Raw genomic sequence first — 13,599 nt, forward strand, 5'->3', positions numbered from 1 at the left:
CGGCCCCCTCCCTCCCCTGCGCGCCCCTTGTGCCCCTGCCCGTCCCCGAGGGCCCCTAGTCCTTGACCAACTTGTACACGTGGTGCTGGGCGCCGTGCTCGCTGGTGGAGACCTCGAAAACGAAGGCTATGCAGAGCAAGGTTTCCTGGGTATCCCTGTTCGTAACAACCTGCGGCAGAGCAAGGAGCGCGTTAGGAGGGGGCTGTGCCCTCTTATTTGGGGGGGTGGGGGTGGGGGGGTGTGCGCACAGGCTCAGGCACAGCCATTTTAATTGCACCACCCAACATTTCCTACCTGTTATTTGGGGAGGGTTGCATGGGCTCAGGAACAGCCAATTTAATCGCACCACCAAAAATCTGCTGCCTGTTTTTTGGGATTGGGGGGGGGGGGGGGGGGGCGTTGCACAGGCTCAGGCACAGCCACTGCATTTGCACCACCAAAAATTTGCTACCTGTTATGTGGGGGGGGGGGTGTTGCACAAGTTCAGGGACAGCCCATTTAATTGCCCCACCAAAAATTTGCTGCCCATTATTTGGGAGACTTGCGTGGGCTCAGGCACAGCCACTGCATTTGCACCATCAAGATTTGCTCCCTGTAATTCAGGGGGTTGCATGGGCTCAGGAACAGACTTTTTAATTGCACCACCAAAAATCTGCTAGCCAGTTTTTTTTTGGTGGGGGGGTTTGCACAGGCTCAGGCACAGCCACTGCATTTGCTGGGTAGGCAGCACGCCGCAGGGATGGCAGGGTGGATGCCAGCGCAGGCTCCTGGTGGGAAACGCTCCCTGGAAAGGCAGGGAAGGTACCTGCAGGATGGTGAAATTCTCCAGGACGCTGTTCATCATGTACTTCTCCGGGAGGTGCTTGAGTTTGTGGATGAAGTTGATCATGTACTCGCACATGGGAGACCGGTGGATGCGGTAGACGAACCGGCCGTTCTCCAGCCGCGCGTACTCCGTCTGCGGGGGACAGCCAGGGTGAGCGGGAGCCCCACGGGAGCCGAAACACCGCGGGGGACGTGGGCACGGGCAGGTGGTGGCCAACTGGGACACGGTGGAGATGTTCTCTCCGCACATAGGCATGCACCTATGTGCCCTACACCCAGCTCTGGGGCTTTCTCCATCCCACGACCCGCTGTGGACCCAATTCCCACCCCTTCCCCGCCCCGATGCAGTGGGGCACGGGACTCACCTCCACCTTCTCCACGACCTGCTTCCCAAAGGAGCACACCTTGGTGGAGACCGTGATGGTCATGTTCTCTGCACTGCTGTACTGGCTGCTGACGCCGTAGAAAGTCCCCGGCCCGTCCTGGATCGTGCTGTTCAGATCCGCCTGGAGAGATGAGGGCAGGGAGAGGGTCTCGTTAGGTGCCATCACACCCAGTTCTCGATGAGGACGGGGGACACTGGCTTATGGAGCTGCCCAGGATGCTCCCGCTCTGCCGGTGGGGTGCCCAACCTGCAACGAGCCCGTGGCTCGAGGACAACCCTCCCCATCCTCATCCTCCCAGCATCGTACCCAAAATTTGACGAGGAAGAAGGAGTTCTGGGGCCCACGCTCATAGAGCTCCTTGAGGCCACCTTTCTTCTCGGGGAACTTGTCATAGATCTGGCGAATGTCCACGGCCTCCAGCAGCGGATCGCTGTACGAGGGGTTCGTCTGGCCGATGTGCACGAAGAGGTGTTTGCTGTACTGTAAGGACCGGGGCGAGGGGAGGGGGGGATAAAAAAAGAGAGATCAGACGAAAGCAAGATGCCACCAAGCGCCGGGACGGCCGCCATCACCCCCGGATGGTGGGGACACGGAGGGGACCGTTACCGTTTCAGCATCCCGCGGCACTTCCATGAAGGCGGAGTACTCGAGGAGCCGGAGCTTGGCGGAGGCGATGGTGCGGTCCTGCCAGACGGGCACGGCCGAGGCGGCTGGCGGGAGCGGAGCCAAGGGCTCGTAACCTGGGGGTGGGTGGGCACGGGGTGAGCTGGGGCGAGCTCCCCACCCTGCACCGCCGCCGTTCTGCTGCCGCTACCGCATCCCCCACCCTCCTGTATCCCCCAGCAAGGGGGTTTTCCCACGGGGTGGCCAAAACAGGTCCCACTCCTGGGTGAAAAGGGACTGGAGTGGGACACAGCTGGATCCCACTCACCACGGGGCTTTTTTGCTGGGTTTAAATCCAGGGGGTTTTTCCCCCAGCAGGATTGGGGAGGGACCACAGGTGGGTGGCACGGGAGAGGGGACAAACAGGACCTAGCAGGGGTGCAGGGTCCCTTGCGAGGGGGCGAGGACGGTACTTACTGGCTAGTGATGGAGGCATGGGTGGCTGGATGGGGTAAGCTGGTTGTGCAAACGGTTTAATGCTGGAAAGCGAAGAGCATCGTTAGGTTAACGAAGCCTGGGTCACCCCAGCCCCTTGCCAAGGGGAGGGGGTCCTGCCTGGCACAGCGGAGGGGGTCTCATACTTACTCCTGAGAGGGTCCAGGCTGTCCTGGGATAGGCCCACTCCAAAACTAGGGGAACAGCACAAGGAAGAGTCAGCAGCTTCTGACACACACACACCCCCCTCCCCAAATTCCCCTTGTCACCTGCTGCAAACCGCAGGGAGCCCCCAAAGCCCCCCCTCGCATTGCCACCAGGGCTGAGGGCGGCCACTGGATATCAACCCCCTGTCCCCTGCACAGCTCGTGCATGGGGATCCGTGTCCCCCGCCCCAGGGTGTCCCCATACAGGGTGGGGGGGCTGTCCTCACCCTGGGGGCAGCAGAGAAGACAGCCTGAGGAAGAGGAGGAGGGGGGCTGAGCTTGTTCTGCAGGACGCTGGCCGACACGATCTGCGCGGAGGACATGGAAGCCATGCTCTGCAGAGCCTTATCCTTCGAGACCTGGTCCTGGGGGGAGACAGGAGGGGGACAGGAGGGAGATGGGGGTTACAGGGGCAGACTGAGACACCCCCCCACCCCCCACCCCCAATCCCAGTGTGCCTGGCAGGTTTTGCAAAGCTTGGAGCTGGTCGTGCAGCTTGGCCCAGGGACCGAGGCAGATGGATGCTGCCTCCCCCCACCCCCCCTGCCAAATGCACCCACGTTAATTAATTAATTAATTAATTTAAAAAGCTGCCGTGTCTAAAAGGTGTCCCCGCTGCCCTGGGGATGGGGAGGGTTTAGCCCCTCCGTGGGAGGGAGCAACATTCAATGGGGAACAAAAGGCGGCACAAACTCAAGCTCAACTTACCAAGTTCATGGCCTGTCCGCAAAAGAAAGGAAGAAAAAAAGGTTAGAGCGTCGTGGGAGCCTCTGGGCACTAAATGCCAGCCCCCTCCCCCCAGTTGTGTATCCCCCCCCAGCTCATCACTGCAGCCTGATTTGGGGAGCAAACCCCTTGACCCGTCTGGTCACCAGGGGATGCGCATGGTGGGCACCGATGCCAAGGCTTAATCCCACCAGGAAGGGGCTACCAAAGCCCCCTGCTGCTGTAGGGGGTTGCTGTGGCAAGCCAGGCCTGTGCCTTTTTTTTGCTTTTTAATGTCCTTTACAGCCTTTGGTATCCTTTACAAGCCCCTCAGCAGCCCCCAACCAGGGCACGGAGAGAGGAGCCGTCTGGCTCCCGCCTGGCAAAGGGCACCGGCACCCGGCTGCCCGGGGGGGTGTCGGCACTAACTCCCCTATAGGCACCGCAGGGAAGACCCTGGGCACAGCCCCTCTAAGCCGTGTCTACATTTATATCGGAGACCATTTATCTTCCCTTTTCCCTTTTGCTCCGGAGGTCACAGGAACACCAGGCAGGAGCGGAGGGCTCCAAGTTCTCGCCCCACATCCCCAGGAAGCGGGCAGGCTGGTCCCACTGCACCCCCTCTGTTCTTCCCTCTAAATCTCCCTCAGGGATCAATCGCTTCATTTATTTTCACCTGGGGCAGGGCAGGAGCGCGGGCATGCAGCCACATGTCGGGCAGCACCAACACACACATGACTGCAGCTTAAAAATATATATATTGCTCATGGAAGGGAGTTTCCATTCAACAGGGCGAGCGGTGGGTGAGGGCAGAGGGCTGCCTGCACCGGGCTTTGCTTCCAAGGATGGCTTGGAAAGGACGGTTTGCATCCACAGGGGGATCTCTGCCCTGCCCGTTCCTTGCCAGATTCCTGCAGGCAGCAGGGCCGGGGATGGAGTGCAGCATCCCTGGATCCCTGGGGTCACTCCTGGCTCTGACTCCCACTTGCCCTGCACTGTGTGGCAAGGAAAGCCTATCTTTTTTATTTTATTTTGTTTTGTTTTATTTTATTTTGTTTTGTTTTGTTTTGTTTTGTTTTACTTTACTGTATTTTACTGTATTTTTATTGTGCAAAGGCTTCGGCTGTTGGTGACCCTGTTGCCCTCCCTCACCCCTGGCTGCACCTCTTGGGGTTGGGAGCTGGGTTTAAGACGTACAAGCCCAGGGGAGCTTCCCCAAATAGTTTTGGGTGCCCTCTCCTGGCTTCTGCCAGCAGACCAGACCTGCTGGGGTACGGCAGCCCTCCTGGCACCCCGCTCATGGGGCACCGGGGTCCCTGCTGAAGGGCTTTGGAGGGCATGGCTTGGTGGGCTCCCAGGCACCGTGAGCCGGAGCTCCTTCAAGCTTTGGGGACCAAAATGCCAGCGCCAGCTCTGACGGTGTCCCCTGCTGCCAGCCTCAGTGCCAAAGGCTTGGACACAGCACACGGGACAGGGCGACAGGGGGAGCCGATGCTTTTGGGACCTTGAGGTCACAGCAAGGGGCTGAAAGGTTTTGTGGGCTCCCACCCCCTCGGCAAGGCAGCAGGTCCCCCCTGGATCCTGCCCAAGGAGCTGCTCCCCGGCGTGACAGTGCAGGGATGAACCCAGGAGCATCCCGGGCTGCGCAGCCCAGCCTGGAGCCGGCTGTCCCCAACAGGCCATCAGAGTGGGGACCGCTCTGTCCCCCACCTTGTACCGTGGGGGTCCAACCTGAGCAGGGCTTGGTCCTTCAGCGATGCCCCCAGTCCTGCCCACCCCCCCCATCATCACCCTTCCCACCACCACCATGAAGCTTGGTGGGAACCGTTACAGAAGGGTTAGTCGGGCTCCAGTTAGGAGGAAGAAAGGAAAGAAAAGCCAACCAGAGAAGAGAGGATGATCCAGTTTTTTCCTCGCTCAGCTCCCTTGGCCCCTGGAACCACGGGCTGCCCCGGCACTGCCGTGCCCCCTCCCCAGCCCCATCCCAACCTGCTGCCACCCCCACCCCTGAGGCGCCACCTGAGCCCTACACAGACCCTGGTGCATCAAAAGCCAGCGGGCTGGCAGCCTGTAGGGACCCCCAGGACCCCCCCTGATTCTGCCCACATCCCACCAGCACCCATCATGAGCAAGGCCAGGTCCTGGCTGGGGTGGGTGGGGGGACACCCCTTTGCAACCCTTGCTTAAACCTCACTTTGCCTCACTGGCTGCTCTGGGGGGTCCTTTCCCTCCTGGGAGAACCCCCGATGGCCCAAAAGAGGGGACAGCCCTCGTGCATCGTCAGAGGAGGGTTTAAACCCCCATTTCCCCCTGGCGGAGTCCTTGCCTGGGTAAAAGGAGGGGATTTGGCACCAGATTCACCCTCCTGGGGGAGCAGGAAGGGCTCTACCGCCCTTTCCTTGCGCTTTTCTCCAGGCATCCCACAACAATGCATCCCCTAAAAACCATCCGGTCCCAGGAGCCAAGGGAGGAGGAAGAAAAAAAAAAACCACGGAAAAAGAGAGATAATAAAGGAAAGCAAGCGGCACACCACAGAGCCGAGTGCGTTAGTCGTCAGCAGGCAGGGCGGGGGGGCAGGCAGGGCTGGAGGAGGGGAGGGGGACGCGTACCTTCAGCTTGGACTGAATCTCACGAGATTTCCGTCGGGCAAGAACCTGCAAGTGGCTAGAGACCTGCAGAGAGAGAGCAGAAGGAGAGGGGGAACAGCAGAGCCGTCAACCAGAGGAAAGGAGGAGGAAGGAAAGGGGCTGCCCATGCTCACAGAGACACCGCCGCGGCCACCTGGGCAAGGGCGCCAACGTACCTTGATGCCAACCTGGTACTCCCGCACCTTCTTCCGAGCTAGAACCTGTATGTGGCTGGACACCTAGCGCCCGCCACGCCATTCGGAAAGGAAAATACAGAGAGCGTGAAGATCTGTTCCCCCCGCAAGGTGGGCTGCTGTCTGCGGGGCAGGGGGAGGGGAGGGCGCGGGGCTGCCGGGGGGGTGATGCTCCTGGAGGTGCTGAGGGTCCTGCGCCCGCTGCGAGCTGGAAAGAGGAAAATTGGGGGCGGGGGGGGGGGGGGGGGGGGGGGAGGATCCCGGCGCTGCGCTGATGGATGCTGGTTTGTGCTCCCCGCCCCTGGTTGGGGTGAAGCTCCTCGGAGTGAAGCTGCTGCAGCTTTGGAGGGGGTGGGGGGGGGTGTCTGTGTTTATCATCTCTTGGGGCTTCCCAGACAGACAGACACCCGCCCCGCCAAGCCCCTAGGAGCGCAATGAGCTGCTGGTTTGGGGTGCCCCTGGGTTACCCCAGCTGGGACTGCAGCAGGACTGCTGGTCCCAAGGGAGATCCAGGAGGGACTGGCACGTTCCCCCAGGGCTCCTGCTGATTTTGCAGGTGGGAAAGGTGAGAAAAGGGGTTTTTTTGTGTGTCCAGACCCCTATAAGGGCAGGATCCAAAGAAAAGGGGCTGATGTACAGGCAGGAAAGGCGCAGTGTGGCTGCGGTGCCTGCCCTGAGCCCCATGCAGGGTGGGGGTCCCTGCACCCACCAGGTGCCGGGGCTGATTTCGGCAAGATCCTTCTCCCACCAGCCCCAGGCTGTCCAAGAAGGGACACCAGGCTGTCCAGGACACGACTGCACAGAGGGGACAATGCCACATGCACTCTCCCCTGTGCCTTTCCAGAGTCCTCCTGGAGCATCGCTTTCCTCCAGCGCGGCATCCTTCCCCCCATGGAGGTGGGGGACGGGCCCAGGGGCTCCAGTTAAGGCTTTAAGCCAGAAATAAAGTGCTGCTCAGCACTGGTCTGAACACAAGGACGGTGGCCAGACCCTGGTCCCTCTCCCTTCAGCACAGGGGTCCCCCACAGCGGGACCCCTCCCTTGCAGGGACTCGTGGCTTGGGACAGTCCTAACGTAAGTGTCCCCATGCCCCAAACCCATCTGTCCCGCTGCGGTAGGAGATGAACCCGCTCCCCAGCATCCTGGGCCACCGGCTCTGCCAGGACAGGCATCGTGGCTCCCAGGCCACCACAGAGGGGAGGGAAGAGCCACTGGACCCATGACAACGGCCCACCAAGGGCTGCAGCAATCCAGTCCTCAGGCAGGTTTGGCCTCTGGCACGAAACCGCAGCGAGGGCTCGCGGCTGGGATGGATGGATGCGATCCTGCCCACGCACTGTGCAGGCAAAGAAGGACCACTGCGTGCTCCCTGCCCTGCCAGTATCCCTGCCTGCCCCAGCATCCAACCTGGCAGGGCAGCGAGGTCGGGGCAAGGGCTCTGTGGTATCTGTGAGCCCCCCAGGACCGGTGTCACGGACCCGCACAGCTTGTCCCCTGGCTGGGATGGGGATGCCTTGCTCTCAGCGTTGGGGGGTGCCGTCACCGTGGCCTCTGGCACAAGCAGCATAAAGCCTGGCAGGGGGCAGAGGTGGGAAGAGTCTCCCGATCCAGGTGGAGCAGCCAAGAGATGCACACAGACGCACACGCTGCTTGGACAGAGATTTCAAGGGCTCCTGCTACCCACAGGGTGACCCCAGGCAGGCAGGGGGGGAACTGGCTGCCGCCTGCCCCAGCACCCCAAATTTCAGGGCATCCCCAGATCAGGCTGGGACAGACCAGCCCAAGGGTGCCCGTGCTCACAGACGAAGCTCCTCGCAGAGGATGAGGGTCCTGCTGGCAGCAACAGTGGCTCCAGGAGGGGACACAGAGGACGGGCGACGCAGCCGGACACCCGCTCGCCCCCCTGGGCTTACCTGGCACCCCCCTCCCAACCCCCCCCGAGCCTTCCCAAGAGAAGCAGCAGAGCGACGGCCTCACCTGCTTCCTCGTCCGTGTCTTCCCCGTCCGCAGCTTGATGTACCGGGCTATCAGTTCATTACGACCTGCCGGCAGAGCCAAGGGGTCAGTCCCAGGAAAGTGGGAAATCAGCCCCAAAAAGTGCCTCCGGCCCCCACCCCATCTTGCCCAGTCTGGCCTGATGATGCTCATCCTTAATGATGCTCGTCCTTAGTGAGACCGGTCCTTAATGAGGCTGGTCCTTAATGAGGCCGGTTCTTAATGAGGCCGGTCCTTAATGAAGGAGGCACTGCCAGGAGATGGCGCTGCCATGACAGCTGTCTGGCCCGAGGGGACATCGAGGTGGCCTGGGGGGACACAGGGGTGGCCAGCCCCCCCCTCCGCCAGGCCAGCGGGACCCACCTTGTGGCCCCCCCACCTCATCGGGTTTGGCAACCCCCAGACACAGGGGGCTTGGAGGGGGGGTGGGGTGGGGTGGTGACAGCCTCCAGGGACCCCCGCCGCAGCCGTATCCCCAAACGCTGCCAACCACAGCCCCCCTCCCCAAAAGCCATCCCATCTGGAGAGCATCCTCGAGGAAAGCCAATCCACCCGCTCCCCGCAGCCCTTCCAGGGGGAGTCCTGGGGTGCCCCCCTGGCACCCCGCTTCCCGCTCGCAAGCCACGCCGGCCTTTCCACCAGTATTTCCTAACGGCCTGGGTCTAATTCAAAGCAGAAGTTGCTTTTGCACCACATTTTTAGGGGCCAGCTGTGGCCAATCTACGTTCAAACGTCAGAGCAGCTGGGAGCTTTCTTCTCCCGGCCCCGGCCCCCCCCCTCACCCCCCCCCTCCCCCCCCCCCCCCCGCCACCGCGCCCCCCGCGCATGGGGGCGGCCAGGCACGCCAGATTTATTTTAATGGACCAGATGGTCGCGGTTGGAACTTGTCGAAATGCCCTTGGAGCGGGTTTCGGCTTTAAAAAAAAAAAAAACAAAAAAAAATCCTTTAAAAAAAATAAATACACCCCCCCCCCTCCCTTCTTCTTCCAGTCCAACCAGCCCCCTCCCAGCCCCGGAGCAACTGGGCTCTCCTGGAAGGCGGGGGGACACACATGGGGACAGACAGGGCCAGGTGCCATGAAGGGACGGACGGCTGCGCCTTGGGGTGCCCGTGCTGGGTGGGAGCTGGTGGGTGGGTCTTGGAAACGGGGGGAGACGACCCAACTGGCGGCACCCTGGTGCCACCCCCAAGCACAGCACCCATCTCTCCTGCCGCTCCCAGCTTCATTAGCACCTAATGAGGACCAGGTCAGTGTCCTTTAAGCCCAGGTGAGATGATGCCCACAGCAGGGTGCTGCCAAGGGGTGAAGGCAGAGGGGACCCTGGTGCTGAACCCCAGCTTGGGGGGATGGGGGGGGACACACCTTCACCGCCGCAGCGTCCCCCCCCCTTTGCACACCCCGCACCCAAGTCCTGTCCTCTCCCTCCCCGTACCCAGCCTGTGGGAAACAAATATGGGAAAGCAATATGGGAAAGAAATGGGGGTGCCTTCATGCACCCCGGTGGGACCCTGCCAGCCCAGCACCCAGCGCTGAGCATCTCCTGCACCCATCCTGCCTCGCACCACGTCCCGGTCACCACCCTGGGCTGCATCATAGCCATCCACCGTGCCCTTGCGCCCATCCCTGTCCCTGTGATTCACCCAGGCCCATGTGCCATTCCTCCAGAGGGCACGTCCTCCTCCAAATTACCACATTCCCAAATTCCTCTCCCCTGACACCACCACGTGAACCAGTTGGACAGGCTGGGTTAAAAATAACCCGACGGGGCAGCCAGTGCCAGCCCGGCCCCCCCCAGCTCCCACCTGCTTCGCCACCCCCGCACCGCTGGCATCAGTGGGGCACAGCCTGGTCGTGGCCATGGGACCCCCTAAAAAAAGGGGGGGGTGGGTGGAGAGCAGTGGCACCAGGACATCCTTACGTTGGATGCTGGCACTGCCTGTGCTGCCGGTGGCCCTGGGGGTCCCGGTAAGCTCAGCACCGCTGGCCGGGGGTCCCAGGGGACCCAGTGGGGAGGTGCTGGGGAGGGTGGGGGGAGATGAAAGGCGGCCGGTGGGGGCCGTTGCCTCTTTAAGCAGCTGCCAGATGTCTCCGAAAGGCTGGAAAAACCGGTTGGGGCTCGGCGTGCTGCGCAGGGCCAGGCTCCCGGCGGCACTTCAGCTATTCCGGGAGAAATCCAAAAAATGCACCCGCTTGGGAAGCCCTGTGCTCCCCTCCCGGCTGCCAGCCCCGACGCCCCAGGTTGGGGGCCCTGGTAAGCGGGGTGGCACGGGGAGCCGGCCGTGGGGACGGGGACAGTGGCACGGTGCTCCCTGCAAAGCCTCGTCCCCTTTGCCCCTCTACACCGGCGGTGGGTGAGCCATCGCTGGTGATGGAGCATCCCGGGCAGGTATATTTTGGAAGCTGGGGATGGGGATGTCAGCCCTGGTCTCTTTGTCACCGCGGGGTGATTGCAAGGTAGCAACCCTGTCCCCAGCTCTGAGGTCACCGGCCCTGGGGGTGACATCATGGGAGGTGGAGGGGAGAAGGAACCAGCCCCTACCCCAGCAGGGATGGGGACGCCATGGCAGCTTCCACTGCTTTTTGGTGGCATCGTGCGCCCTGTGCCAGTATCACCCCCTGCCTGCATCGCCCATCCTCACCCTCTTCCTCCCCGTTACAGAAAGCCACCAAGACAGAGGTGTTTCAGGAGACACCAGAAACAAGGCTGAGACCTCTCCTAAACTCATTGCACCAGTGGGGCAAATCAGCCCTGCTGCTGCCAACGAGGTCACCAAAAGCTGAGCCGTGTGCCAGTGGCTCGGGGTGGGCGGGTGGCCCTCGTCACCGGCTGCTCCCTGCCACCAGGTCCGGTTTGGAGCGATGGGGAGGTGCACGGGAGCAGGGCTGGCGCTGGCCCCGCAGCCCCGCGCCTGCTCCCTGCCCGCACCCGCTCCCTGCCTGACGGCTTCACCAAACCAGTCGGTCCGGCAGGGCCGAGAGAGGGAGGGAGCGGGAGGGACAGCCAGCACAGAGGGAGGGGACATGGGTCACTGCCACCTCCCTGGTCCAGCTCCAGATGCACCCCGGGAAGTTGCTTTTGGGGTTGGGGGGGGTTGCTCGAGGGCGATGCCCTGGTGTGAATTTGGGACAGGAGGTTTTGCTTCACCCCCAGCTGCCCCATCCCGGCCGGCGGCGCGGTGCCCTGCCCTCCTGCCCGCCATCACTCACCGTACATCTTGCCCTCATCCGAGAGGATGATTTTCCGCCGGCCGCAGGGGGGGTAGATCGCCAGCGCCTCCTGGAAGCTCTGCTCGATGTCCGGACTCCACACACCCTCGGCATCATTGTCCAGACTCTTGTCCATGCCGTCCTGGCCATCTTCCCGCCCCTCCCCGGGGCTGCCGCTGGCGTTCCAGCTGTTGGACGCTATGGTGCTGGCTGCTCTGGGCTCCGACCCCGAGCCCCCACGGACACGCGACAACCTGCCAGGACACAGGGGACACCCGTTAGACCTGCAGACCCTTGCTGGGGGTATGGGGCTGCAGTGACAGCACGGTCCCGGGTCGGTGCTGGCCCCATCCTCACTCGCACCCGGGGCTGGGAGCAGCATCCCAGTGTGGGGTATCAGAGACACAAAGTGGGGGCAGAGCCATAAATTCCACAAGTACCCTGAAATCCAAGCCACGAGTGAGCACCTAGGGTCCACCCAAATAAAGTTTGGGAAGGGAACAGCCCAGATGCTGCATTATCCGTATGAGGAGCTCGGGCTCACGGTGCCCACGGGTGACACCTCGGGACGTGGCCGCCGCAGCCTGTGAGCCCCGACCGTGCACCAGCACCCGCTGCCACCCAGCCGCCTCCTCAGGCGAGCCAGCCCCAAAAACCACCCCCAGCCCCCAAAATCCCCGCTCTGCCGTGCCTGGCAAAGGCAGAGCCGGGATTTGAAGGGAGACACTGGGAGGGCTCCAAGCCAGACCCCGCTAATGGGAACCAGGTGGCCGGAGCCCTCTGGCAGCCCTAACCCTGGCACCGGGAGAGGCCCCCCCACCCCGAGGATGCTCGGCCAGGGCCCTGGGTGCTCCCCAGCTGGTGGGTGATGCCGGGGGGGGGGGGGGGGGGAGCCTTCAGCCCTCCTCCTCCTCCTCCTCCCTTTGCCCGGCTCTCGGCTCAGTGTTTTGCAATAACATGTTTGGCGGCAGCTGCCGGCGGTGGGAGCGGAGAGGTGTCTCCTGCGCTGCTTCGCTTCCCGGACGGGCTGGGAGTGTACAAAGGTCTCCGGCGCAGACATCTCCTTTTAAAGGAACTGCAGCAGCCCGCTGGCTCAAGCCTGCTGCGAGGCCTAGTTGGTTGGGGTTTTTTTTTTTTTTTTCCTTTTATAAAAAAAGAAACTTCCCCCCCCCCTCCCTCTCAACCACCTCCCCATCTCGCTCGCCTTCGCCGTGATGTGATGTCAGCCCCTCTGGGTCCCCGCCGCCCGCCCCTGCCCGCCGTCCTGTCCCCCCCCACCCCCCCGCCGCCGCTCGACGCTCCCCCTCTTGCCGAGCAACTGTGGCCAAATAAGGAGAACTGGATTGTAGGATCGAGCCAGCCGGCCAAGGGAGAGATGGCGGCAGCGGTGCCGGACGGGCCCACGGCACCCCGAGGCCCGTGGCACCCCGAGTCCCCCGGCATCCCCGCGCGCCTGCTGCTGGGGCGCTCCGCGGGGCAGCCCCTGGGGAGGGTTGGGTTGTCCAAACCCAGCGGGGTGTTGGGGATGGCGGGGGGGGGGGACGACACCGGGACGAGGCACCGAGCAGGGATGGCGAGGGTGGCACATAGGGATGGCCCCGGTGGGACACCCCCCCCCCCCCCCCTTTCCCCGCTCCCCCCCCCTGTAGCCCAGCGGGGCTTCGTCCCAATGTGGCGCCTGCAATGGGGCATGCGGCTGCCTCGGATGGGTGCTGAGCCCCGGCTGCACCACGGCAGCCCGAGACCCCCCCCAGACATGGGGGAATCACAGACACCCCCCAGCTGCACCACAGCAGCCCCCAGACCCCACAGCGGCCTGAGAGACCCCACAGCGGCCCCACAGCAACCCCAGAACCCCCCCCCGGGAGCCTGGGACCCTGCAGCCCTGCACCAACCCGGGACCCAGCAGTGTCCTGGGACCCCACGGCACCACGGGGCTGCCATCGGCTCACCCCAAGGGGGAAAAGCCCCAAGAGCTGGTGCCAGGGGAGGGGTGGCTCTGCAGGGACCGCCCAGACCCCCAGCCCTCCTCAAGTGCTGTGTGCTTTTGGGGCCAAAGGCGAAGCTATAGGGCTGAGAGGAAATCTATGGGGCTGGTTACACCCCTGCGGGCAGGATCCTGGAACAAGCAGTGGGACCAGTGCCCTGCGTCACTGTCCCCACACCAGACGCTGCCTGCAGCACACGTCCCCCGCTCCCCAGGAGATCCTCAGCACCCCCAGCACCCTCCCACCCCACTGCACCCCCCCCCTCCCCGCTCCATTAGGGAAACCCCAGCCCAGCCTTTTTGGGGGGAATTTGGGAGAGGAGAGAGGGTGATGTTGGGGCCCCAGCCAAAGCGTGAGGAAGCAGCT

General features: G+C 63.0%; 1 protein-coding gene across 8 annotated transcripts; it reads right to left on the reverse strand.

Annotated features, from left to right (window-relative positions):
* Positions 1-55: 55 nt before the first annotated feature.
* TEAD3 (TEA domain transcription factor 3) lies at positions 56-11,679 on the reverse strand. 8 transcript variants are annotated; one of them, XM_086476437.1, is made up of 13 exons: positions 11,246-11,381; positions 8,019-8,083; positions 6,024-6,086; positions 5,830-5,892; positions 3,224-3,235; positions 2,743-2,880; positions 2,460-2,503; positions 2,292-2,353; positions 1,818-1,951; positions 1,518-1,691; positions 1,191-1,331; positions 806-958; positions 56-169 (listed from the first exon to the last, which is right to left on the reverse strand). In XM_086476437.1, the coding sequence occupies exons 1-13, from the start codon at positions 11,379-11,381 to the stop codon at positions 56-58; spliced, it is 1,299 nt and encodes a 432-aa protein (XP_086332563.1). The 8 variants fall into 8 exon arrangements, with proteins under 8 accessions (XP_086332563.1, XP_086332571.1, XP_086332568.1 ...); XM_086476445.1 differs by lacking the exons at positions 3,224-3,235; positions 6,024-6,086 and adding an exon at positions 11,663-11,679 and having other exon boundaries at positions 1,818-1,921; positions 11,246-11,451; XM_086476442.1 differs by lacking the exon at positions 6,024-6,086 and having other exon boundaries at positions 11,246-11,441.
* Between the last annotated feature and the right edge of the window lie 1,920 nt (positions 11,680-13,599).

Source organism: Leptosomus discolor, chromosome 21, assembly GCF_034619465.1.
Source record: "Leptosomus discolor isolate bLepDis1 chromosome 21, bLepDis1.hap2, whole genome shotgun sequence".
NCBI classification, from domain to species: domain Eukaryota; kingdom Metazoa; phylum Chordata; class Aves; order Leptosomiformes; family Leptosomidae; genus Leptosomus; species Leptosomus discolor.

Coding starts and splice junctions, on each gene's coding strand:
- TEAD3 (XM_086476437.1), bottom strand. CDS start 11,381: ATGGACAAGAGTCTGGACAATGATGCCGAGGGTGTGTGGAGTCCGGAC. Junction 1,952..2,291: donor CATGCCTCCATCACTAGCCA/GTAAGTACCGTC, acceptor ACCCACCCCCAG/GTTACGAGCCCTTGGCTCCG. Junction 1,332..1,517: donor TCTTCCTCGTCAAATTTTGG/GTACGATGCTGG, acceptor TCATCTCTCCAG/GCGGATCTGAACAGCACGAT.